Here is a 25,665-nt window from a genome sequence, read left to right on the forward strand (position 1 = left end):
TGTGGAACTAGGCTGAAAGGGGAGAGTCTGGATCAGGGACGCCAGGAAACTCTTGTAGTAACCTAGGCTTGGCTGGAGGCTGAGTTAAAGATTAGGTCAGTGGGGGTGGGAAGGAGGGGGCGAGTCAGAGAGACTGCAGAGACAGAGTTAACCTGACGCAACGACTAGTTGTTGAGAACAGGAGACGGAGTTGTTGAGGATGACTCGGTTTTCTATTTTGGGTGGATGGTGGTGCCAGTGGTAAAGGGGAAATATAGAAGAGGAATGTTTTTTTCTCTTTTTTCTTTGGGGGGGTAATTGGGTTTATTTACTTTTGTATTTGGAGGAGGGACTGGGGATTGAACCTAGGACCTCCTGCATGTTAAGCATGCACTCTACCGCTGGAGCTATACCCTTGCCTCTAGAAGAGGAGTGTTTCTGAGGGGGGAAGATAGCACGTGTTTTGGATCATGTTGAATTTGGGGGCTCTTTGGCACTTAGCAGACAGGTGGAAATGTGGGTCTGGTTCAGAGGAGAGTCTGTGCTCTGGGGGTGGCAGGTGGAAGTGGTAGTCAGTGCTGTTGGAATGGATGAGCCCAGCCACGCTCATCGAAGGCTGAGGATGCCGGCAGAGAGGAGAGGGACTGGTGGGCAACGTGCGACAGAATGTCGTCCAGGGGGCGACAGAGGAAGAAGTTGCAGGAGGAGAATCAGCAGCCTGTGTTACTATGGGAGGTCAGGCAGGAGGAGCTTGGAAGATGCACCGAGACTGGGCAGTGAGGAGAGTGTGGTCACCAGGGCGCTTTTTATGTCTTTTAGCGTGAGCAGCCTCATTGGAGTCATGAGGACGGGAGCCAGGTGGATTGAAGAGTGGACGGGAAGTGAGGATGCGGAAGATGCACTCACTTTGAGGTTTTTGGCGGGGAAGGAAGGAAGGAAGGGAGATGGTGGCAGCTCGTGGAGGAGTAGCAGAGACTAGAGACAGATTTTCCTGGACTAGAAGCCTTGAGCATGGGTTATCTGATGATGTGTAAGAGCCAGTAGGGAGGTGGCATTTGAAGGCACAGAGGAAAAGGTGATGGCTGAATCAGGCCCTTAGAGGAAGGGGGAGGGTTGCCTCTGAAAAGAAGGGGACATCGTTTCTTTGAAGAGCAATGACAGAAGAAAGGAAGGAACGTGGGGAGAAAGAGGCAGTGATGGATACATCTAAAATTGCAAAGGAATTCTCACCTAATAGGCTCAGTTTTCCTTCTCAGCAAGTTTACCTGCTGAGCGGTGGGGACCCTAGTGGGGGCTCAAGCAGGAAAGGGACTTGAAAGTGGGGAGGGAGGCTTGAAACAGCTACCCAGAGAGGAGAGGGGATGAGCGCAGACCCGAGACGGGCTCCGGGAACGCTGATTCCCTCCGAACTTGAACCCTGCACTGTAGCCTTCTCTTTCCTCTTCCTGATCGTAATCGTGGCTGGCAGTTAGTAAGTGCTTGACACCAGGCACTCTTCTGAGTGCTTCCCAGGCATTTTCCCGTGATTCTGACAACAATCCTGTTAGAAGGGTGTTGCTATTATCCCTGTTTTACAGAAGAGGGAATTGAGAGGATGACTTACTTACACTTAGTGGTACTTACGTCCGATGAGTCTCTGAGCTCTGCAGAAACGGCATTCCTTCCACTGAGGCCTCAGAGAAAGGCAGAAATCTAATCCCAACTTCCAGTTTCTGGACCTTGAGGGGCTGCAGTTTAGGGCTGCTGAGGAGAGCATGTTACCAGGCCAGTCTGTGGGTGTGATGGTGGCCTGGGTGAGCAGGGTGGTGGGGTCAGGTGGTGGCCTGGGTGAGCAGGGTGGTGGGGTCAGGTGGTGGCCTGGGTGAGCAGGGTGGTGGGGTCAGGTGGTGGCCTGGGTGAGCAGGGTGGTGGGGTCAGGTGGTGGCCTGGGTGAGCAGGGTGGTGGGGTCAGGTGGTGGCCTGGGTGAGCAGGGTGGTGGGGTCAGGTGGTGGCCTGGATGAGCAGGGTGGTGGGGTCAGGTGGTGGCCTGCGTGAGCAAGGCGGTGGGGTCAGCGTTGCTTCTGTATTTTCACAGCTACGTAGGGACCTCTGAAATCCTTGTGTGGTTTCCCAGCAACCTGACTAGAAAGACAACTGACAGATAATGACTTGTTAGGTACTGCAGGCTGAGAAAATAATTTTTTCTGCCAGCTATGGGACAGGGCAGACTCATAACCTTATATAATAGCATAGATTATTAATATTCACCTTTTATGTTTTCACCATTGGTGTGATAGGTAGAATTTGTAGGTAAGGCACACACCTGGCTTGAGCGGAAGGGGAGAATGGTGAGATGGCATGGGTGGAAAATGGACTTACCTCCTCCTGCTGCAGCCGCTGGAGCATCATTTCTGTGTCCTTCCTCTTGAGGTTGCCATGGATACGCCTTTGCATGGTGACTTGAAGAGACTGATTTCCATGATGATCAGATGATGACGTGGATTTAAAAAGAGAAAGGACAGAATGCCCTGCTTCTGCGGAGTGGCCCGTGAGCTGCCCCGACGGCAGAGCCCAGCACAGCCGAGGTGGCCGTGGCTTTGTTGGCTGCTTTGCTTTTGCTGAAGTTGTGAAATGGTGCATCTCTCTCTTTAGGGCGCAGGCTCAGGGTTCCCTGTCTGCAGGGTCCTAGTGCCAGGGACTTGCTGGTTGCTTCATGGGGAGGAAGCTGCAGGAACTGCATAGGCAGTTGAGGAGGACTCCTGCCAGCTCTGGGAGGGTTGCAGTTCCTGCATACAGGGCTGCCTGCGCTCAAGGGCCTGTTGCCTTCCTGCAAAAGCTCCTTCATTGAGGAAAAGGAGTAGCTTTCCTTCCTGGCTCTTGGAGGTCTGGGCCCTGTGGAGGTGGACCTGGCAATTAGTGGGTACTCCTGGGGGGAGGGGGGTACCGTGGGAGGGCGTAGCCCTGTATTCAGATTAGGAGTGGGCTGCAGATATTTCTGGGGATAATGGGGAGCTGGAGAGGTAAGGGAAGTCCATGTAGGGTCTGAGTTCTGTCTGTACGAGACCTGCAAGGCAGGTGCTGGAACGGGACCTGGGAACCAAGGGCTCTGTGTGCGTCTTCTCTGGGTTCCTGGGCACACCTGGCATCCAGCCTTCCGAGCTTCCAGTCCCTGAGTGTCTGCTCCCCTCTCCTTTCCTCACTCCTGGGGGACTCACGTGCACGCTTATCCCTTCCCTATTGGTGCCTTTAGAGATGTACACCTTCACCCTAGTTTTAAGAAAATCTGTGTCTTGCTAATTAGCATTGTGTTTCATTTTATCTCTTCGCAACCAAATCAGAATACCCAGCGCCTGTGCAGTTCAGTTCAAGTTCAAGTGTGTGGTCCCTGCTTTCAGACTGCCTGGATTTCAAACCTCTACGAGTGGGATCTGAGAAAGCAAATAGCTGGGTTATCCCAGGATCAAGGTTAAGTGAGGTGAAGCAAGAGGAAGTCAAGGGCTCCAGGGTTGCCGGGTACCAGTTAGAGCAAGAAACGGTGCAAGAGGGGCTGGTCCTCCTTACCCGTTGCGCCTCGATTCCCGATAATCCGCTGGTTTTCCTGTCATTTCTGAAACGTGCTCCGAGACCGCTGGTAACCTGTTTACCACACAGAGACTTTTCCCTCCTCTCTTCCCATTTTCCTAGACCTTGTAGCAGTATTCAGTACCACTGAGGAGGAAACCAGAAGTCAGGGGCTATCTGTCTTCCGGCTGAGGGAACGTGGAACTCGGCGTTGTCCTGTGTGACGAGGGGTGGGGCCCGGCGGTGCTGTTGCAGGGCCGCCTCCCTCCCTGTGCAGCTTAGTCAGATGTGCCCCCCCCCCCCCGGTGACCGGCCCTGAGGTTTGGGTGAGGCGTTTGGCCTCTGAGACTCAGTTCCGTCGCCTGTAGGACGCAGGTAGTGGGACCGGTGTTGTCCGCATCACAGGTTCACTTTGGAAGGAGGTCGTGAGATGCATGTGTTAGTGGTCACGGTTGCAGCTGCCCCGGAGAAGACGCTAAGAACAAGATGATTATCTCTCTGCTAACATGCTCAGTTTCCAATTCTGTTATCAGTCATTCTTCCATTCTTCCTGCTAGAAAACGCCCAAGTTTTACTCATTCCTTCACTTCCTCATGCATTCATTCACCCACCCATTTATGCATGAAACATGTGTTTCTACCGTTACCAGTGTCCCCTCTCAGTAATGAGAAGACGATGTCTGTAATTTGTTGAGCACATACTCTGTGGTAGGCGCTGTGCTAAGTACTCCAGTCTTATTTATTTAATCCTCACAACATCCCTGTGAGGTCGGCTTTACTTCCCCCTTTTTTGTCAGATGGGGTAACTGGAGCTCTGAAAATCCCTCCCCCAGAGTTGATGTGCAGGTGAGGAGCTAGGAGAAGCAGGGCTGTATCCAGGTCTGTCACCTTCAGAGCCCGGACAGGCTCACCGCTGCTTTCCCCGTGTCTGATCCAACGTGGGGCTTTCTCCGGGCTCTTTTGTACTGTCCCTGAATTGGTCCATTTCCTCTTCTCTGTCTCCGTCTCTCTCTCTCATGAACCGGGTTTAGACCGTCCTCACCCTTTGCTCTGTTGCCGCGGCCTCTGTCCTGCACGTCCCTGTCTTCACCAAGTCACTCACGCCTCTGCTCCGTCTCGTTCTCTGCCACCTGCTGATCCTCCTCAAGGAGCTTTCATCATGCCAGTCTCCTGCTCAGGGGGCTCTGGCTCCCCGCTGTTACCGGAGCCAGTTCATCTCTGGCGGGTGTTAAACTCCCTGACTGTCCATACTTACCTTCTGATACAGCTCAGTGTCGATGTGCTAAGTCATTCAAGAAATGTTTGACTCCCTGCACTGAGAGTGATGAGAGCGTAAAGAGGACAGGTTGTGGGCTCTGCTTTGAAAGGCTCCTAGCTTGATAGGAGAACTCATCTAGAATTCTTCACTTCAGCCCAGCCAGTCATCTTTCATTTTCCCCAGGCAAGCAGAGTCCTGTGTCGCTACTCACACCGCGCCCACAGTTTGCAGTGTCGCAGGCCTTCCTGCTCCACAGAGCCACGGAAGCAACTCGTAATTCAAGTCATAGTCGGGTCCCCCTTTTCTTTCCAGCTCACCTTCCTCTTCTCTGTAATTCCTTGTAATGTTTATTGTCTAGGCATTTTATTTAAGACCTATTTGCCATTTATTATCCGGTGAGGTAGCTCTTTGTACTCCAACAGCCTCTGCACGTGTCACAGAGCACTTTTACGTACGTTCTCTTATTTGAGCCTCACAACGTACGGCAGGTGGTGTTCGCATTTTCACAGGGGAAGAAACGGCCTGCACGGAGTTAGGTGGCTGTATATGCTTGTGTGGCTAGTGAGTTGTGCTGTGGTTCTTCGATCTGAGCCCTTTTGAACCTTTGAAGGTTGTGTGGCCCCGAAGAAGAGCGCGGCTTTGGGAACCTAGAAGCATGTAACCCAGTGAGCAGACTGGAAAGCCCAGAGGGGTCTGGTTCAGGCTTTGCTTGCGCTTTTGGCTTCACCTCTTGCCTTCTGTGTAGCTTCAGAGAAGTTGCTCAGGTCTCTAAGCCTCAGCTTCTTTGTCAGCACTGGTCCCGGCCTGCCTCTCTGTGGGGTGATGGAGATGTCCAAATCTGAGGATAACGTTACCAGCTCCCTGGCTTTGAGCACTTACCCTGCACTGTCCGAAATGTTTTACATGGATTATCTCAGCTAATCCTCGCAACAGCTCTCAGAAATGTTCTCTGCTTGTTCCCAACTAAACAGGTGAGGAAATTGAGGCCCAGAGATAGGAAGTGACTGGACCGAGTTTATGTAGCTACCATATGCTGAAGCCAGGAATTGAACAGAAGCAGCCCCCGTCTAGAACCGTAACCGCGGTGCTAAACAAGTCTTCTTGAAGGTCCTCTGTAGACTGTAAAGTGCTGTGCTCCTGCGGAAGCCCAGGCTGCAGGGAGCTGCGCGGCCCTGCCCACCCGTGTAATGGGGATAGAGAAGGGAGGGGACAACATGGAGCTTTTGCAGGGGAGGAGAAGAATGGTTTCTTAGGGAGTCTGGCCAGGATTGGAGATGTGGAGAGGGGTTTGGGAGCCGTGTATCTGGCCGTTGGCTATCACTCTACTGTTAGGCTCTCTGGCCTGCCTTAGCAAGAGGGTGGAATGGAGAAAGACCCTGCTCGGCCAGTGAAGCCCAGTGCGGACAAGACAGGTACTTCCAGGCCCAGGGCATCTACATCCACGCTGCGCCCAGTGAAGCCAGAGGTCAGCGCCTTGGACAACCCTGTTGGCTACTTCGGGACAGGGACCCTGAACTGCTGGCTTACAGCCCATGCTAGATGGGTACATGAGTGCAGTGGTCTGGGTCACAGAGCCCTCTGGAGATCTCTCACTAGGCTGTATCATCTTATTAAATTAAACATTTTAAATGATAAAAGGAACCCATGATTATTTTTAAATACATTTTGTGCAATATAGAAAATCAGCTTTTTCATGGTTTCTGTTCAGGAGATGCCTGGGCAGCAAGGCCAGGAGCGCAGGGCGCAGGGGCCAGTGCTGGGGGGGCTGCGGTACGTGACTTGCCGTGTGTGTGGGTGTGACGTTGCCGCCATTGCTGCCCTTCCTTTGCTGTGTATCAGGGCAGGGTTCCTGGCTCCTCTGGCCCAGGGTACGATTGAAATCCAGACCCTAGTCACGTGGGTCTGGCCCTGAGGCCAGAAGTTAGAAGGGGAGGGAGGAAGGAGAGTGAGATGCCCTGTTCTGGCCGAGTGCAGGCCCTGCTTTGAAGTGCCACTTGATGCGTGTGGGTCTGCTGAGGTCTCGGATCCTGGGGGCGGGGGTGGGGGTGGCAGGGATGGTGAGGGCGTGCAGACTAGGGGGACCGCCAGGGCTGTGCTCCCGGCTCTAGGACGGTGGGCCCAGTCCCGCATTCCCTGTCCCTCTTGTCCTGGCCCAGGTGGAGCAGGGGGGCATTAGGACCCAGAGGCCAGCGCGGCTCCTGACAAGTCTAGAGCAGCACTAGCGCAGAGTGAGACTCATCAGCTGGCAGCAGGACTCCTGTGTCTGGGTTCAGGAATCCTCTGGCAGCAGGGGCTCTGGCTGCTCAGCCCCCATCTCTGTCCCCATCCCTCCCCCAGCGGGCCACCCAGTGAGGTCCATGGACTGGGGAGGGCCATGCCTGCCAGCTCCTGCGCTTGTCCATGAGGGCCCGGAGCCCTGACCCTCCTGCCTAGCTTTCTGCCTTTTCTCTGTCGCTGGCCACCTGGGGGAGGGGGTGGAGGCCAGGGGAGCAACATGGCCCAGAGCAAGAGGCACATGTACAGCCGGGTAAGTGGCCCTGATCTGGGAGGGCCCTGGAGAAGGCCTGGGTGCCTGTGGACATTGCTGTGGGGGCTGGGAGACAGGCTGGGGCCACTCGCAGCCCCGCTGGTGCTGGACCGCACAGGCTGCCCTTCCCAGCGCTGGGGCCTCGGTGGATACTGGCAAGGCCTGACTGCTGACTCTGATCGGAGCTCGGACCAGAGGTTCCTGCGGGTGGCCAGACCATCCTGGGGATTCCGAGTGGGGTCGGTGGGCTGGAATGGCCTTGCAGTGAAGCCTTTCTTTCAAGCAGCTTTGTTTTGTGTCACTTGCTCTTCCGCTCTTCTGGCCGAGGCTGAATCCGGAGTGTCCACCCAGTGTGTCCACCCGGGTCTGGGAGGCTGGTTAGGGTTAGGAGGTTGGGGAGAGTCTCTGAGTTTGAGGCCAGCCCTGATGTTACGGTCAGTTTCTTTTATTGTCGGGTCCATGAGAGCCACTCTGCTGTCTCAGGTATGATTTGGGGTCCCGGAGCCCCTGGGAATGTTAGCCTCAGCTTCCCAGATGAGCTCTTTTGGGGAGAGCGTTGGGGAGTGACTGGCTCTGGCCAGGTTCCCTTATGTAGCCAAGTGGGGCGTCAGAAGGGAACCCTGTGGCGTCTTCAGGGCCATGCTTTCACTTCATGCCTCATTCACCTGTTTGCAAGGCCCCTGATTCTTGGAGCTGGTATTGCTAAAAATGGCTTAGGTGTGATTTTCTTCTAAACCCTGGGCCTGTTTGGGACCTAATTTCACGTTGTCCTGTCATCACGGATGTGTCAGAAGCTGAGAGGTTCCCAAGGACAGCGTTCAGTCAGTCCTGCGCTTTGTCCATCCGAGGGGTGATAAGGCATCCGTTTGGACCAGTGGGCAGAGTCTGGGGACAGACCTGAGGTACCTGCCTTACCTGGCCTTCATTTTTGTTTTCATAGCAGCAACCCGAGTGAAGACTCTCCAGAGCTGTGGGTAGAGAGTTGGTAGCACAGGCTCAGGCCGGGAAGAAGGGAGTCAAATGGCTGAGTGGGCTCCCTGAGGCGTCTGGGAGTGTGCCGGCAGGGGGGTGGGGTGGGGGTGGGGAGTCAGCCCAGGTAGGAGTGGTGGTGACCTAAGGGCTAGAAGGGGGGCGGTTGTGTGCCGCTGAAAGGGAGAGGCCTTAGAGAGCCACCTGAGCCTCAGGGAAGACAGGCAGCAGCGGGGAGGGGAGCAGGGTGCTGTGGGGTCACTCATGGACTCGCCTGGCCCACGAGTCAGGGCACTGTGCTGTGGGGAGCCTGGGCTAAACCACGTCATTTGCTTGAGCAGTTCCCCTCCTGGGGGCGGTGTTCCTGAGGGAGCAGCCATGTGGGGTGACACTTACAGATCAGTGAATTTTGATTTATTGTTAAATTTAAGTATACACTTAAAAAAATTTCTGGCAGATTCCAGAGGAGTCTAGAGAAATTTTAGAACACATCACTGACATTTGTCAAAAGGGAATTTGACAGGGGGGACTTCACCGTGAGAAATGGGGTCCAGGCCAGGGTCCTGACTGGGGCCTTTCTCACCATCAGGATGACACCTCTGACCTGAGGCTTTTAACCCTGCACGTTTGCGTGTCTTTCAGACTCCCAGTGGCAGCAGAATGAGCGCGGAGGCAAGCGCCCGGCCCCTGCGAGTGGGCTCCCGTGTGGAGGTGATTGGAAAAGGCCACCGGGGCACCGTGGCCTATGTTGGAGCCACACTCTTTGCCACTGGCAAATGGGTAGGCGTGATCCTGGATGAAGCAAAGGGCAAGAATGATGGAACTGTCCAAGGGAGAAAGTACTTCACTTGTGATGAAGGACATGGCATCTTTGTGCGCCAGTCCCAGGTACTCACCTCCTTTGTGTGTGTGTGTGTGTACACGCATGAACGCACGTGGGCGTGGACCCATGCTCTGTTGCATGCGCAGCTGCTGTGCTGGGGCTCTCGAGTCCTGGGTATGAGCTTAAGTCTCTGGGTGGGAGAGTGGGAGGTAGTGGGGGAGGAAAGACTGAGAGCCATCCTTAGGGAGACTGCCCTGTACCCCAGGCTTGCTTAGGACCTGGGCAGGGGCCCCTGTTCCGTCCACCCATCCGTGATCTGGCTATAGTGAGTCTGTTCTGTGGCCTCAGATCCAGGTGTTTGAAGATGGAGCAGACACTACTTCCCCAGAGACACCCGATTCTTCTGCCTCGAAGGTCCTCAGGAGAGGTGAGCACCACCTACTTGCGTTGCTCCTCACACCCGCGAGTCCCCAGGACTTCTCCCCCGAGCAGGGGCCGCAGTGGATCCTGAGATTTTCCATCAGTGCTGTATGGCCTTGTTACACCCTGCCTGCCCGGCCGCGGTGCTCTGTGCCCCTGCGCCTCAGTGCACACACTTTGTTTCTGTTTGCATTCTGCAGAGGGAGCTGACTCAAACGCAAAGACCAGCAAACCAGTAAGTGGTTGGGGGTGGGCGTGGGGAGCAATAGGGAGAAAGCGGGAAAGGAGGAAGAGGGGAGGGAGACCCCATCCTGGCAGGGAGAAGCAGTAGGTGAGTAAACGGAGTTAGCCTTCCAGCCTCCATTCTCCCTGCGAAGGACGCTTTCTGGGTGTGAGTTGCTGCCTTAGCGCTAGAGGCCGTAGCAGAGCAAAGCTGTTAGGGCCCAGAAGTTCTGGATCCATTGGAACTGAGGCTCAGGGGCATAAGGAGGCCAGGTCTGACTCTAGTAGTGTCAGCTTCCTGCCTTTTGGTCCCCAAGGCTGCCGACACCCGAGGGGTGTAGGGTAGGGGGAAGGTAGGGACTGGAGGAGTAAGGCGCGCTCGTATTCACAGGTGAATGGAAGGGAGCCGGGCCCTCTGCCACCTGTTGTAGGCTGTGTGCAGAGGGCCCACTGTAGCTCCCCTCTGCTGCTCTGTCCAGGGTGTGTGAGGTGGGGCTCCAGACTCTCCAGCTTCCCTGGGCCAGGTAGTGGACCTCCTGGAAGCTGATCCTTGAGAGACCCCTCTTCTCACTTAACCCTGGACTTGACAGTGACCTGACTCCGCCCACACCTGTGTGTGCCTGAATTGGTCCTAACACCTGTACCCAGGATGTCTGGCCAGCCAGCGCCGTGTGACCTTCACTCTGTTCTCTAACTCTGCCCTTTCCTACTCCTCATGCAGCGGGGACTGAAGCCTAAGAAGGTGGTGTGTTTACTGTTTGTGCCTGGGTGGGTGAGGGCCATGAGCCCCCTCCCCAGCTGTCCTGCATGTCCTTGGGCTGCTGCATGCCTGTGTGTGCGTGTGCGTGCACCCTTGGGACTGGGGTGGCCAGAGGACATGGCAGCCTGGCTTTCAGAATTCCTTTGAGGGGTGCAGGGTCCTCAGGCTCAGTGTCCAGGCCCAGGTTGCACTGACTGGGGGTGATTCTCACCCGTCCTCACACCCCTGCCCCTGCCTCCGGACTTCTAGTCAGAGATGCCAAGCATTTGACCGGAAACAGCAGCTGCGTGGAGTAGAGCGTTTACTGGGTTGCAGTGGCTTCTCACTTAGCCTGAACTGAGGGGTAGTGGCAGGGGAGACCGGGGGTTCGGGAGTGGAGGACTTACGAAGTGAGGAGGTTGGGTGAGGAGGCGGGCGGTCAGGGAACAGAGCACAGGGGGAGCAGTCCTGAGTTCAGAAGCCTGCGCTGTGCCTGCCTCTGGGTGGGGCTGCCGTGAAGCCCGCCCTCCCTGCCTCGTCCATCCGCTGGGGCTGAGCTGCCCGCCTCCCCTGGCCCGCAGCCTTCCGCCAGCCAGCATCAGAGTGTGGCTCAGCCGTGCCACTCCTGGGGCTCTGTCCTACCTAAGTCGCTGCCATGACCACTTCTTCACACCAGCCCCTGCCCTGGGGGCTGTCCCCAGGCTGTCCCCCCCGCATGTGCCTGTCTGACCTGTATGCCCTGTGGTGTGTGTATGTTTCTGTGGTTTCCTCGTCGCCAGTCTGTTTCTGGCCCTTCTGACCTTGCATGGGGAGCTGCTAGGTTGAGGCAGTGGGGTGGGGAGGAGACGGATTTTGACGTCTGTTTGGTGGCGGGTCCTCACTTGGGAGTCTTGCCTTGGAGGAGACAATATGCTGGGGTCCTGGCTCAGGACGGAACAGGGATGTAAGAAGGAAAATACCGCCCTTAAGGATGCTGGACCCGCTGCGGACACTTGGCTTTTCCCCTTGATTGTTGTCTCCTGGCTGCGGCTCCCATCTTACCGCAGGCCCCCGAAGAGACCAGAGCAGAGAGCTGCAGTCTGGGGTCTGTGGAGGAGTTCTGGCCGCAGTCCCACCTGGCCCTGGGTGGGGCCTGAGCCGTGCCCAAATCTCGGGGTTTTGGCAGCTGCCTGGGGAGATGTGGCAAAGCCCGGCCTAGACTCCCTTGCTGCGCCTTGGCTCCCGGTGGGTGCAGAGTGCCAGTGAAGTAGTCCAGGCCCCCACTCGGTCTCCCTCCACAGTGCTTCTCTCACAGGGAGCAGGGAGCTGCACCAGAACAAAAAAAGGGCTTTTAAAGGGGGAGGGCGGGAGAGAAACCAGACGTCTCTGCAAGGTGCGCAGCCCTTTCTAGAAGCCCGTTATAGACAGACGCAGCCCTGCCTACAACCAGGGGAGAGTTGGGAGAGGAGCCAGACACTGTCATTAGCGCTGCCGCTGCCCAGATGGAATGTTCCCCAGGGTTTCATATGTGCCCTGCAGAGCTGGTGTCATCACAGGAGGGGTGCTCTGGGCGCCCGCACCTCCTGAGCCACCATTAGGGTGTTGTCTGTTTGTATGAGACAGAAATGGAGATGATGGGGTTGTGGGCAGAGGGGAGTGAGGGCATGAGAGAGGCTGATGAAGCAGCGAGACCCGGTGTCCCTGTCCAGTGATACCCCTGGTCCCAGAGAGGTCATCGCAGAAATGGGATGGCCCCCAGCCCAATTTCTTGGAGCAAATTCTTGGGGATGGGGTCTCAGGAAGGGGAGGGAGGAGCCAGAACCAGTTCTTTGGAGGAGGAAGCAGGGCGGGTTCAGGGGAGGACTTTGTCCAGTCATGAGGAGGAGGAGGAGCCAGCAGAGCCTGGCGGTTGCTAGGTGACCGAGGATCAGTGACTCCACCCACAGTGGAGAAGAGGAGGGTGGGTGCATGACGTCAGGCGGAGCTGGTGCTGCGACCACTGAGGCTGCCATCAGCCTAAGCTGGCGAACTAGGCCGGATGCCTCTCCGGTGCCTGCCGGAGCCTGGCTGTCCCCACCGCACACCTGTGGGGGCTTCTGCATCTGAGCTGCAGCCCTTGGCCAGCGGGGGAGCTGCCAGGCCGGGAAGCTGAGGCTGCATTGTTGGGATTTGATGCACTAATCTCCTGTCTCCGCCGCCTTTCCCTCTGTTCGGTCTCTTTCCCTCCCTCCTTCCTCCGTCCTTCCCTCCGTCTGTCCTTCCTCTGTTTCCTCTCCTGGCTCTCTTGGGTTTTCTGCAATGATGAGACAGGCACCGACAGCCCGAAAGGTACTCTTGCTCGCTCTGGTCCTGCTGCCGGGTTGGCAGCGTGATGGTGGCAGCAGGCTGCTGGGGTCGGGGTGGGGGCTGGTTGCCTTCCTCCGTCTACTTGGTCGGGGGAGGAGGACAGGGATGCAGGTGGGGGCAGGGAGGGGCGTGTGTCGCTGCCGTGCCCCACGCCCGGGGCGTCTGCTCCGTGACCTGCCTCCTTTTGGCTCTGAATCTCTGTTCCGGGCCTTGTACCCAGTGGCCTCACAGGCTTGGGCTTCACGCATCTTTTGCTCTGGGAGCGATTCCTCTGAGAGGATCTGGGGAAGGAGGTCCACATGTTCATGCCTCTAGCAGGCCTGCCTCACCCGACCGTTGCTAGAATGACCCTTGGTTGCACTGCCAGCATCCCACCCTCGCTGGGGTTTGTACCAAGGGGCTCTGCCTAGAGTAGCTTTTGACACACAGCTATGGAGGGTCACCCAGGGTAGTAGAGGGCGGGGTTAGTCTCCTGGGGAGACCTAGAAGCAGGGCCCAAGGCAAATCTTGTTTTTGCCAGATCTGTGAGACTCTGGGTGGCAAGAACACCATTTGGGTGTTGGAGTTAATCATCTGTTTCCCACTTTGCAGTGACCTGAGGGGTTTCTGGCTTTGGCTCTGGGCAGTGGTTTCCCAGTGCTGCTGCCCGCCCCCACCTCCTTTCTTGCAGGCGGATGGGGTTACTTTGCTGAGCTCTGAGCTTCTGGCTAATGCAATATTCATGGTGCTGACACCTGAGCCCTCTGCCCTGGGCTGGGGACTGCTGCGAGAACTGGTCCTGGGGAGGGGGTTGGGGTGCGGGAGGACAGCCTCCCTCCTCTTCCTCGGGGACTTGATCTCCCTCTGCAGGTTCCTGTCCCTCACTTCTGGGTTCATATCATCCCTCACGTCACATGGGATTTCTAGGGAGTCCTCTGTGGAGTCTGGCACTGGAAGAAAGGGGCTGACCTGGGAAGGTCCTTGGGGGTGGCGGGCGGGTGGGGCTCTGGGCTGGAGCGGGAGAAGGTGTTGCAGAAGGCTGGTCTCTGGAGACCTTCTCTGCCAGCTGCTGCCCTTGGTCTCCTGTGGTTCAGCCTAGGAGATGGGGACTTCTGGGGTTTCCAGGGTGTCTGAAGGGGTGAGGTCTGCAAGGGTAGGACAGAAGCAGGGAGAGGAGCCAGTGGGGAATCAGAGTTCTGAGTCCCTGGAGTAGGACCCGGAGATTCACTGGAGGAAGGGGATGGGGTGGGGAGGGAGGGAGCGGGGGGACTGCTAGCCGTGGCCTCATTCCTGTTGCTGCTCCTGCTCTCACTGCTGTCCCTTTTGCTGTCTGTCTGTCTTCCATTGTCCTTTCTTTCCTGACTACTTCTCCTCTGGCTCCTGTTGCCTGTCCAGACCACAACTCGGCGGCCCAAGGTGAGAAAAAGCAGGCCTCTGTACAAGCCACTGCTGAGTGTACACACACATTTTAGGCGTGTGCATGTGAGTGGGCATGTGTACGGGCAAGTGAAAGTTGGTCACAGTGCATCCTGGCTTCTCTTTTCAGGGGAGTGAGGGGACCGAGGGTAATGACAGGCCCCTCCTGAGAAAATGACTCTTGGCTCTCAGAGGGGGTAGCTTGAATGCAGAAGAGAAATCAGAGTGGTTGTGGTTAATCCAGGCAGGCTTTCTCGAAGAAGGGCATTTTGACCAGCTTTTGGGTGGGTGTGTGGGGGGCAGGGGGATTGGAAGAGAGGTGAAAAAGAACTTGGCTGTGTCAGTGTCAGGGAATAAGGAGGTGGGTGTGTCTGTGAAAGGCTTTGGGTGGCGGGGGGCAGTCTGGCTAGCACGCAGTCTCTGCGTGTCAGCCCAGCTGGAGAGCCTCGAGGCTCAGCCCTGCGAGGAAGAGCGCGGGCAGGCCTGCCTGCTCGGGGCCTCACCCCACGGGGCCGGGGGAGCGTCCTCTGATTAGAGCCCCTGTGTGTTGGGAGAGGGAGGTGACAGGTGGGTTGACTGTACTGACCTTGTTTTGGGGGGAGCCAAGGATTGCAACTTTTACCCTCACCCTTTTACCTGCAGGCTCCCCTGAGGTAGACCAAGGGAAGGAGAGTCAGCTTCATTTAAAGAGCGGGGAGGGCCTCGCAGGGGTGGGGAGCCTCGCACCCCCACTTGTAGCCCAGCTGTCGTTGGGAACGTGAACGTTAGAGATCAGCCTGTTCTTTCTCTCTGGGAAGGACATTGAGGCACTTTTCCCCCTGGGGGAGGAGGGCACAGGCCCAGAGCAACGATAGGATAGTGTTAAGAAGTCGCTAGAATGATCACAAGTGGGTCACAGAGGGGAGGTCTGGGAGTGAGGGATTCTGCCCCAAGGGGATAGTGCCAGAGCTGGGAGGAACGTGAGGTCAGTGCCAAGGGAGGAGCCGTATAATCTTATGTCTCCTTCCATCCCTTCCTCTCCCACCACCGCCCCCTCGCCCCGGTCCTGTGTCACTATCTCTGACTGTTTCATTTTCCCTCTGCCCTCCGCTCTCTCTGTTCTCATTGTGCTTTGATACTCTCTGCCTTTATCCTCCTCTGTCTCTTCTCTCACCATATCTCATATTCCGTCTCTCTCTCTTTACCACCCCTGTTCCCTGCTCTTTCTGGTCTGCCCCTACCCTCTCCGATAGCCCACCCGTCCAGCCAGTTCCGGGGCGGCCGGGGCCAGTAGCTCCCTGGGCCCCTCCGGATCAGCATCCGCAGGCGAGCTGAGCAGCAGCGAGCCCAGCACCCCAGCCCAGACCCCGCTCGCAGCCCCCATCATCCCCACGCCGGCCCTCACCTCTCCCGGAGCAGCCCCCCCGCTTCCTTCCCCCTCTAAGGTAAGGACTGGGGTCAGTGTGAAGAAGAACCAAGACACAAAGGGGCCTGTCACCCTGACAGGAGCTTAGACGTTTCCCAGGGCTGGGGGAGGCCCAGAACTTGGGTCAGAAGGGTGGGGACAGCACATAGGCCTCCCATCACTGACCAAGCTCCCCTTTCCTCTCTGCCCTTCTCCCACACTTGCTCCGTACGCGTTGGGCTTCCCTCAGATGTTCGTATGCCACTTCCATTGACCCTGCGCCTGGAATGACGGCTACATACGTTTCTTTCTGCTTAGCCTCGGTGGGGAAGGTAGGGTGGCTGTGCATAGACCACGGTGTCTCTCCTGTGCAGGAGGAGGAGGGGCTGAGGGCCCAGGTGCGGGACCTGGAGGAGAAACTGGAGACCCTGCGACTGAAACGTGCGGAAGACAAGGCAAAACTAAAAGAGTTGGAGAAACACAAGATCCAGCTGGAGCAGGTGCAAGAATGGAAAAGCAAAATGCAGGAGCAGCAGGCAGACCTGCAGCGGCGCCTCAAGGAGGCGCGGAAGGTGGGGTCTGGGATGAAGGGGGCGTCTGGGGAGGCCCGGGGCCCGGGGAAGCGCGCTGGGAACTGGGCTGGAACCGGAGCCTGGAGTGTCCTGTGAGAAAGGGTGCGTGCTGCGCGCTCGTGCCCCCGCCCACCTCCACCGCTCTTCAGGAAGCCAAGGAGGCGCTGGAGGCCAAGGAACGCTACATGGAGGAGATGGCCGACACTGCGGACGCCATCGAGATGGCCACTCTGGACAAGGAGATGGCCGAAGAGCGGGCCGAGTCCCTGCAGCAGGAGGTGGAGGCGCTGAAGGAGCGTGTGGACGAGCTCACCACCGACTTGGAGATCCTCAAGGCCGAGATTGAAGAGAAGGGTAAGGGCCAGGAGCAGCCGGGCACCAAGTGGCAGGGTCGGAACCTTGTCTGAAAGTGTCGATGGTCTTCCCCAGGCTCAGACGGTGCTGCGTCCAGCTATCAGCTCAAGCAGCTCGAGGAGCAGAATGCACGCCTGAAGGACGCCCTGGTGAGGTAGGGCCCCCTGCTGCTGGGCTCGCCCGGCGGCCTCCAGACGTGTCAGGGCGGCCATCACGCGGGGGCTCTGACGCACGCCCTCTTCTTCTCTCTCCACTTTCCCCCAGGATGCGGGATCTTTCTTCCTCAGAGAAGCAGGAGCATGTGAAACTCCAGAAGCTCATGGAGAAGAAGAACCAAGAGCTGGAAGCTGTGAGGCAGCAGCGGGAGCGGCTGCAGGAGGAGCTGACCCAGGCGGAGAGCACCATCGATGAGCTCAAGGAGCAGGTCTGGGGGCCCAGCGCCTTGCCCGGGGCGCCCCTGCCGACCCCCCGCTGGCCTGGGGGGCCCCCGCCAACCGCCCTGCTGGCGCCGCCTCTGGGTGCTGTCTGGGCCCCTTTCAGCAGCCTCCTCCCTGCCCCCTCCCGGTTACGCAGGTGGACGCCGCTCTGGGTGCTGAGGAGATGGTGGAGATGCTGACGGACCGGAACCTGAATCTGGAGGAGAAAGTGCGGGAACTGAGGGAGACCGTGGGCGACTTGGTGAGAGAACAGCAGCCCCCTGACCTCTGACCCTGGGGGTTGGGAGGGGCTTACTGAGGGATGGACTGACCTGTGACCCCTGACCTTGGAGCAGGGCGTGTGGTGAGTGAACCCACCCAGGCCTGTGCCCTCCCCCCGACTTTCCTTCCCCCCGCCTCGCGGCCTCCCAGGAAGCAATGAACGAGATGAACGATGAGCTGCAGGAGAACGCGCGCGAGACGGAGCTGGAGCTGCGGGAGCAGCTGGACATGGCGGGCGCGCGGGTCCGGGAGGCCCAGAAGCGGGTGGAGGCGGCCCAAGAGACGGTGGCAGACTATCAGCAAACCATCAAGAAGTACCGCCAGCTGACCGCCCACCTGCAGGTGCCTGGTGCCCCCTGCGCGCTGCCCGTGGCCATCCCGGGAGCCTGGGGAGCCGGCCGTGCCTCACCGTCTGTCCCGCCCCAGGACGTGAACCGCGAGCTGACGAGCCAGCAGGAGGCATCTGCGGAGAGGCAGCAGCAGCCGCCGCCGGAGACTTTTGACTTCAAGATCAAGTTTGCTGAGACGAAGGCCCACGCCAAGGTCAGGGGAGGGGGTGGCCGGAGACAGCTGAGTGCCGGGGCGCCAGCCCGGGCGCGGCTGTGCGCTGACTTGGCCTGGGCTTCTGGGCTTCAGGTTCCTGGGTAGGGGGGTGGTTTGGAAGCCTCCTGGCCTGGGCTTGTCCCAGAAGCAGGGCACAGGGTGGAGCACGGCATGGCGGTTACGAGGTTCTCTCCAGCCTGGCCGAGAGCCCACCTCTTTGTCTGCCTCACAGGCAATTGAGATGGAATTGAGGCAGATGGAGGTGGCCCAGGCCAACCGGCACATGTCCCTGCTGACAGCCTTCATGCCCGACAGCTTCCTTCGGCCAGGCGGGGACCACGACTGCGTCCTGGTGCTGCTGCTCATTCCTCGTCTCGTTTGCAAGGTACAGTCTGTCCATCACATGCTCCGCTGGAGTCTGTTAAACTTGCTCTGAACCGGGCCTTGTGGATGCCGAGGAAAGGCAGCAGGCAGCGCCGCCGCTCGCAGAGTTCGCGATGCAGTGAGGAGCACAGTCAGCAGGGGCCCAGGCAGACGTTTCTTACGCGTGGCGGGTGACGGCGGGGAGGTGGCTGCTTTGAGAGAACACAGCTGGGGATCTGACTTAGATAGAGGGACGTCACTGAAGGGATAACGCTTGAGGTGAGACCCAGAAGATGCCTATGAATTAGTGGGGAGATAATTGTCAGGAGAGCGTTCTAGGGAGAAGGGCAGCAGGAGCAGCAGCCTGAAGGCTTGGGAAGGAGCTTGATCCCACTGGTCCTGCTACCCGTCCATCCCCACATCCCAGATCCCCAGGACCACCGGTGACCACGTCAGTACCCTCTCCCCGTATACGGCTCCTTGCCCGTCTGAGAGCTGTCTCTGCTTTCTCCCTCACGTCTCCGTGCCCCGCGCATAGTTGCTCAGCTCCGTGTATTCCTAAGTCTGCGTTCTCCGTTCTCTGCCCTGAGCCCCAGGTCTCTGGTGCTTCCTCCCACAGGCAGAGCTGATCCGGAAGCAGGCTCAGGAGAAGTTTGAACTAAGTGAGAACTGTTCAGAGCGGCCAGGGCTTCGAGGGGCCGCGGGGGAGCAGCTCAGCTTTGCTGCGGGGCTGGTGTACTCGCTGAGTTTGCTGCAGGCCACCCTGCACCGTTACGAGCAGTAAGTGACCCCCGAGCCCTACGCCAGGGCCACGGGCCCGGGACTGGCTGGAACTGACATTGCCTGGGAGACCCTGGCCTCACCGGGCCCTCTGCTGGTCTCCAGTGCCCTCTCTCAGTGCCACGTGGACATGTATAAGAAGGTGGGCAGCCTCTACCCCGAGATGAGTGCCCACGAGCGCTCCTTGGATTTCCTCATCGAGCTGCTGCACAAGGATCAGCTGGATGAGACTGTCAACGTGGAGCCTCTCACCAAAGCCATCAAGTACTACCAGGTCTGGGGCGAGAACCCCGGCTTGGCCCGGGAGGAAGGGAGAGTTTCTTCTGCTGGGCGCCCTTGCTCTCTCGTACCCCTGGAGTCCCAGGATACCTGGGGCTCAAATTGCAGTTTGGGAAGAATTCTCCATTCTTCCAAGGCCTGAAGGCCGTCTGCCTCTTTGTCATCTGTCTTCAGCATCTGTACAGCATCCACCTCGCCGATCAGCCTGAGGACAGCACCATGCAGCTGGCCGACCACATCAAGGTGAGGTGTCCGGGCCGGCGGCTGAGCCCCTTAGAGAGACCAGAAACGGAAGACATCCGATCAGGCCCTTAAGGGGTGTCACGTAAGACTGGATCAGGGTCACTAAGGCCAGATCAGGGAAGCCAGAGGGCCCACTATGTACAGGGGTCAGCCGAGGGCGGAGACTCCTTAGAGGTGGTGATGGGGCAGAGGGCCTCCTGCTGAGGGCTGAGCGCCGTGTCTCCGTCCTCACAGTTCACGCAGAGCGCCCTGGACTGCATGAGCGTGGAGGCGGGCCGGCTGCGCGCCTTCTTGCAGGTGAGAGCACAGCTGGGTCTGCGTGGGCTCCTCTTCCTTCTCGGTCCCCACCTCCTCACCCTCAGCCCCAATGCTGACTTGGTTCCCCGTGCATTTCCTACTCCCTGACCAGGGTGGGCAGGAGGCTTCAGGTATTGCCCTCCTGCTCCGGGACCTGGAAACATCGTGCAGCGACATCCGCCAGTTCTGCAAGAAGATCCGAAGGCGAATGCCAGGGACGGATGCTCCCGGGATCCCAGCTGCACTAGCCTTCGGCCCACAGGTTTAGGGCTGGGAGAGGAAACGGGAAGGAAGCTGAGTAGAACCAGGAGGGGCCTGGCATGGCAAGATCGGGCTCTGGTTGGGGGACAAGCATGGTTTTGAGAGAGCTGGGGGCTGTGGTGCTGGGCCCAGGGTGGGCTCCTGACTCTGACCGGTTGCACAGGTGTCTGACACCCTCCTGGACTGCAGGAAGCACTTGACGTGGGTGGTGGCTGTGCTGCAGGAGGTGGCAGCTGCTGCCGCCCAGCTCGTCGCCCCGCTGGCGGAGAATGAGGGACTGCCTGTGGCTGCCCTGGAGGAGCTGGCTTTCAAAGCAAACGAGCAGGTGGGCCGGGATGGCTGGGCTGAAGGTGGTGCTGGGGGAGTCAGCTGGGCCCCCTGTGTGGAGTTCTCACTGTTGCCGTGGGCTCCTACAGATCTACGGGGCCCCCTCCAGCAGCCCCCATGAGTGTCTGCGCCAGTCGTGCAGCATCCTCATCAGCACCATGAACAAGGTGGCCACAGCCATGCAGGAGGGAGAGTACGACGCAGACCGGCCCCCTAGCAAGGTGGGTGGGGAGCCCCTTGGAGGCCTCCGGGGGCCTGGAGGAGCTGGGCTGCCAGAGCTACTGCTGTTACGGGAGGGCTGGAGGCCGAGGGAAGGGATTTGGAGAGAGCGAGGAGTTTTCCCTGTGACCGGATCTCTAAAAGGAGCACCTTGGTGACCTTCTCTCCCCGCCCCGCCCTCTGCCCTGACCCTGACCCTTAGCCTCCCCCTGTTGAGCTGCGGGCGGCAGCCCTTCGTGCGGAGATCACAGACGCTGAAGGCCTGGGCTTGAAGCTTGAAGATCGAGAGACAGTTATCAAGGAGCTGAAGAAGTCACTCAAGATCAAGGTGAGGGCAGGGAAGGCTCAGGACCTGGGGGGACAGGAAGTACTGTGGGGCACAGGGCAGCCGTGGTGTTGGCTGAGGGGGGGCGTGGTGCCTGTGGTCAGTGGGAGTTCTTGCGGGGCCTGAGGGGGCCTGCTGTCTCACGGTCTAGCCATGTCCCTGGGGGGCCGTGGGGGTGTTAGGGGACTAGACGCGCTCTGCCCTCGTCCAGGGGGAGGAGCTCAGTGAGGCCAACGTGCGGCTGAGCCTCCTGGAGAAGAAGCTGGACAGCGCGGCCAAGGATGCAGACGAGCGCATCGAGAAGGTCCAGACCCGGCTGGAGGAGACCCAGGCGCTGCTGCGGAAGAAGGAGAAGTCAGGCACCTCCCCCGGGCCCTGCTCACTCCAGCCCTCCCTCCTGCAGCAGCTCTCTGCCCCCCAACCCAGGCCCCCCCGTAGTGAGACTCCCCCGGGGGCACAGCCCCATGGTGTGGTCCCAGTCTGAGCCTCTTCTGCCCCTGGCTCCTCGCCGGCAGGGCCGCTCCCGGGACCCGCTGGGACTGAGGAGTGGGGATGGGGCTCTGCCCAAGCCCAGCTTCTCCTTCACAGAGAGTTTGAGGAGACGATGGACGCCCTTCAGGCTGACATCGACCAGCTGGAGGCAGAGAAAGCAGAGTTAAAGCAGCGGCTGAACAGCCAGTCCAAGCGCACGATCGAGGGGCTCCGGGGGCCCCCTCCCTCGGGTATTGCCACCCTGGTCTCTGACATTGCTGGGGGTGAGTGCAGTGGGGCCGGCCCAGAGGAACCTGAAAGGCCTCCCTCCCGCCCTTGGTCGCAGTTTGACTTCTGCCCCCTCTTACCCGCCTGGACGTTCAGCTGGGAACGTGCTTGCCCGGTGTCACTCCGTGGCAGCTTTCACCAAGTACTTACTTCTCCTGAGATGTGTGGCGTTGTCTGACCAAGTGGGGGCAGTGAGCCATCACCAAGTTGTCCGTGAAGCTCAGAGTTACAGCATCAGTTAGACGCTGGTAAATGTCCCTTCTGGTTCTGCGGTCTGGCCTTTCTGTCCCAGCCGTGACTTACGAGGGCCACCGGCCTGCAGCAGGCGGGGCTCGTGGCCATGGCTCCCAGCAGGGCCCGGTGCTCGCCCCTCGTTCCTCCTGTGCGTGGCCATTACGTTTTCCCCGCTGAGTCCATGTGGCTTCACCCTGTGGTGTGGTTGTCCCTTCCGTTGCTGAATTCGCCCAGTGTCACCTGGGGCTTGTGTTCTGACCTTTGCCTGGTCTCTTTGTGTGGCCAAGGCTCCTTACTTGGAGTTTTTCTGGCTTCCAGGCCTCATCTCCCCAGCTTCCTGACCAAGGTCACGGTCATCGCCATCCTCGTTCCCATCTACTGTGTAGTTTGCTTTTGTTCTGTCTTCCGCTTCTTGCTTGCCCTCCTCACCTCCAGCAGACAAACTCATTGTAGTGGAATTAAGCCCTCAGGATCTCTAGATCCCCCTGCTGGGCCTCTCCTGTCAGCTGGCCTCACCTAGGGTCTTGTCCTCATTCGGAGGCCCCATCACTGGTGCTGCTTGATACCGGAGGTCACCAAGTGTCTTCTTGACTGTACAGTCTTCATGGTGCAGATGTGTCCATGTTCCTTGGGAGAGGAGTCTCCAGAATTACCACATAGTGTTGTTTTAGCATGAGTTCTTTAAACAAATATTGGTTCTTAATCTATGAAACTTCCCACCAAAAAAAAAAATGGTGACTTTTGCCTCAGAGCAGTGGGGGACCTGAGGGACAGGGAATGTGTCTGCATCTTCAACGTAAGTTTTGCCGCTAGGGAGCACCAAGGGTCTCGGGAGCTTTCCGTCTGTCTTTCTTGGAGATGGAGTATGAGGCAGGAACGGCCTCATGCCCCACGTGCTTCCTCCAGCGCACACTCCTGCGGCTACTCTTCCTTGCACCCCGTCTTGTGGCCTCGCTCCCTTTTCTGTCTTTCACACGCTCTTTCCCCCGAGAGAGGCAGGGTCTTGCTAGAGAAGGTGTGGTGATCAGGAGAAGGGTTTTCCCGCACGCCCGGGATTCCTCTGGTGTGTCCCCCCTCACCCCCAGATCATCTAATTCCTCTCTCCTCTTTTCCTGCTCCCCGTGGGCTGTCCTGAGCACAGAAGAGCAGCAGCGAGGTAGAGACCCATCCTGGCTGGGGGTGAACAGGGCTGGTGGGAGTCGGGGCTGGGGGCGCAGGATGAGACTTGCCCCTTGGGAGCATTCAGGACTGGAGGTAGGAGGGGATGATTGCGGGTGGAGGCCGTCTTCAGCCCTCTCCACCTGTGCTGATGACATTTGCTGTGGTCCCCACAGGCGGTGCCCCCGGACAGGCTCCGGCGTCTGTGCCAGGCCCAGGGCTGGTGAAGGACTCGCCGCTGCTGCTTCAGCAGATCTCTGCCATGAGACTGCACATCTCCCAGCTGCAGCGCGAGAACAGTGTCCTCAAGGTGAGCGGGTCCTGGGGAGGACGGGTCGAGGTGGCGTATAGCTGCCTCACTGATGACCAGGGGGCAGGGTCTGCTGTCACCTCTCACCGCCACCCCTCTTCCCTCATCCCCTCCTTCACAGGGAGCCCAGATGAAGGCGTCCTTAGCAGCCCTGCCCCCTCTGCATGCGGCGAAGTTCTCCCTCCCACCCCACGAGGGCCCTGGCAGTGAGCTAGCCTCTGGAGCGCTGTACCGAAAGACCACCCAGCTGCTGGACACGTTGAATCAGCTGAGCACGCACACCCGTGTGGTGGACATCACCCGCGCCAGCCCTGGTATGGACCTGCCAGCTCCTGGGATGAACCACAGATCCCCGCCTTGCCCCGGAGATGCAGTCCCTGCCCGGGCAGTTCTCATGCCGGGAGGCTCCGCCAGCACTGCTCCGTGGCCTCTGTGTTCAGTTTGCTCGGTTCACCTGCTCTCTTCCGTGTCTGCCCCGTTGGAGGGTCCAGCATTTGCACTCTTGACCCTTAGCCCAGCTCGGCTGCCTGCCTGGGCCTTGGTGGCCTCACTAGCCTGCTCTCCCTGCAGCTGCCAAAAGCCCATCGGCCCAGCTCCTGGAGCAGGTGGCTCAGCTCAAGGCCCTAAGTGACACCGTCGAGAAGCTCAAGGTCAGTTTGGACCCCGCCCTTTCTCACCCTGCGGTGCTCATTTCAGAGCGCTCGCTGGGGGGCCCTGGGCACACTCACTCCCACAGGAGGTGCCAGGGTTCCTGGAGCCCAGCCCTGTGCTCGACGGCCCGCTGGGGAGGGGTGGCAGGGAAGGCGGGGTTCCTGCCTTGGGAGCTCACTCTCGGTACAGATTCTCATCAGCAAGACAGGTTGGGCGTCTGGTTCAGGTGCCGCTTCTGTCGGAGCTGAGGTCACTGCGGGGTAGGATGGTCGGGGTGGCTTCCCAGAAGCTGCAGAGCCTGAGTTGGGCCTTGAAGGATCTGTAAAGTAAGGATGTTGGGTAGCAGTGGGGTTGGAGTTGAGAGCAAAAGTGTGGTGATGAAGAGGAGTGGGTCCCTGCTTCCTTGGTCTGAGTGTTCCTGTGAAACCACACTGGGCTAGCCGGTGGGGTCCCCTGAATGAAGCCTCTTCCCCTCCTCCACCAGGATGAGGTCCTTAAGGAGACCGTATCTCAGCGCCCCGGAGCCACGGTCCCCACTGACTTTGCTACCTTCCCCTCATCAGCCTTCCTCAGGGTAAGGGGGAGCGCGGGGAGGAGGGTGGGCAGTATGGAGGGCTCAGGTGGGTCCTTCCCCTCTCCCTAGAATTTGAAGAGGCCCCTGGGGTCTCAGGTCCAACAACTGCACATCTGAGTTACCTCGCCCAGCCTTACTTGGAAGCAACTTAAGAGTGCTTGCAAGGCTTCCAAAGATTCCAATATTTTCACAAACATCTATGACTTTCAATATCAGGATGGGCTGAAAACTCCCTTGTCAGGCTGTGTACCCCAGTTCTGATTTGGAAAAAAACGTGGTTGTCATAACCGAGGAGCCTCAAAGCCTCAGGTCCTGAGAGGCTGCCTCGGTCTCAGTGCTCAGGACCGTGTCAGGGGCACACGGCACAAGTGAGCCCCTGACCTGGGGCCTCTTCCTCCCCCAACCCCCAGGCCAAGGAGGAGCAGCAGGACGACACTGTGTACGTGGGCAAAGTGACCTTCTCGTGCGCGGCTGGCCTTGGGCAGCGGCACCGGCTGGTGCTCACCCAGGAGCAGCTACACCAGCTTCACGGCCGCCTCATCTCCTAAGTGCTCCTTGCCCCGTGGTCCCCTTCTCCCCTCAGCCCTCCTGGGGCCGCTCTGCCTGCCGCACAGCCCCCTCGGCCAGCCCCCGGGTGTGGAGAGCTCTTCCTGCCTCGGTCAGCCTCACCCCCACCTGTCAGTGTCCCGCCTCGGCCCCTTGACGTGGGTTCCCCTATTTCCATTCCCCGGCCTCTGCCAAAACCCGCTGTTAGCTGCTTCCTCCTTCCTGAGGAGCCTCAGGGGCCGTGGGGGGCAGGCTGAGACCCCACCACAAAGGTTGTGTGAGGTCCCCCTAATAAAGGACTTCACGCCTTGATCGAGGCCTCCTCTGCTTCAGTGCTTTCTTTGTGGTGTTGGGAGTGGGACGTGGGCCATTGGACTCAGAGCAGGAGTGGAGGACAGGGGATGCGAGGAGGCTTGGCTGTGCCAGACGGGAAGGCAGTGATCCGTAGAATGCTGTGTCCCTCAAATTCACATGCAGTAAGTTTCTCAGAGCAAGGGGGCAGGGGCTAGACCAGGCGCTCGGCACCTGAGTTCATTTACGGAGGTAGGAGGGTCAGGAGTGTGTAGCCTCCGCCAGGCCTGCCTCTGCTTC

The 25,665-nt window shown here is 58.8% G+C and overlaps 1 protein-coding gene across 13 annotated transcripts in view; it reads left to right on the forward strand.

The window, feature by feature from the left end:
• Window positions 1-25,386, forward strand: part of LOC102538585 (dynactin subunit 1) — a 28,997-nt gene extending 3,611 nt beyond the window's left edge. For 6 of the 13 annotated variants that reach the window (XM_072937805.1, XM_072937794.1, XM_072937793.1 and 3 more), the window contains 29 exons: window positions 8,916-9,161; window positions 9,445-9,523; window positions 9,717-9,751; window positions 14,177-14,197; window positions 15,430-15,621; window positions 15,956-16,153; window positions 16,303-16,507; window positions 16,583-16,661; window positions 16,772-16,931; window positions 17,081-17,185; window positions 17,356-17,547; window positions 17,632-17,748; window positions 17,981-18,133; window positions 18,731-18,891; window positions 18,997-19,165; window positions 19,345-19,413; window positions 19,648-19,710; window positions 19,823-19,972; window positions 20,135-20,296; window positions 20,388-20,519; window positions 20,720-20,845; window positions 21,054-21,196; window positions 21,431-21,597; window positions 22,977-22,991; window positions 23,170-23,303; window positions 23,425-23,617; window positions 23,874-23,953; window positions 24,439-24,528; window positions 24,939-25,386. In XM_072937805.1, coding sequence (XP_072793906.1) covers window positions 8,934-9,161; window positions 9,445-9,523; window positions 9,717-9,751; window positions 14,177-14,197; window positions 15,430-15,621; window positions 15,956-16,153; window positions 16,303-16,507; window positions 16,583-16,661; window positions 16,772-16,931; window positions 17,081-17,185; window positions 17,356-17,547; window positions 17,632-17,748; window positions 17,981-18,133; window positions 18,731-18,891; window positions 18,997-19,165; window positions 19,345-19,413; window positions 19,648-19,710; window positions 19,823-19,972; window positions 20,135-20,296; window positions 20,388-20,519; window positions 20,720-20,845; window positions 21,054-21,196; window positions 21,431-21,597; window positions 22,977-22,991; window positions 23,170-23,303; window positions 23,425-23,617; window positions 23,874-23,953; window positions 24,439-24,528; window positions 24,939-25,076 — 3,756 coding nt within the window. In that variant the 5' untranslated portion in view covers window positions 8,916-8,933 and the 3' untranslated portion in view covers window positions 25,077-25,386. Of the gene's footprint in view, window positions 1-8,915; window positions 9,162-9,444; window positions 9,524-9,716; window positions 9,752-12,739; window positions 12,785-14,176; window positions 14,198-15,429; window positions 15,622-15,955; window positions 16,154-16,302; window positions 16,508-16,582; window positions 16,662-16,771; window positions 16,932-17,080; window positions 17,186-17,355; window positions 17,548-17,631; window positions 17,749-17,980; window positions 18,134-18,730; window positions 18,892-18,996; window positions 19,166-19,344; window positions 19,414-19,647; window positions 19,711-19,822; window positions 19,973-20,134; window positions 20,297-20,387; window positions 20,520-20,719; window positions 20,846-21,053; window positions 21,197-21,430; window positions 21,598-22,976; window positions 22,992-23,169; window positions 23,304-23,424; window positions 23,618-23,873; window positions 23,954-24,438; window positions 24,529-24,938 lie in introns of those variants that run through there. The other 7 variants (XM_072937800.1, XM_072937798.1, XM_072937802.1 and 4 more) reach the window with 7 other exon arrangements.
• Window positions 25,387-25,665: the final 279 nt, after the last annotated feature.

This window comes from Vicugna pacos, chromosome 15 (genome assembly GCF_048564905.1).
Source record: "Vicugna pacos chromosome 15, VicPac4, whole genome shotgun sequence".
In the NCBI taxonomy this organism is placed as follows: domain Eukaryota; kingdom Metazoa; phylum Chordata; class Mammalia; order Artiodactyla; family Camelidae; genus Vicugna; species Vicugna pacos.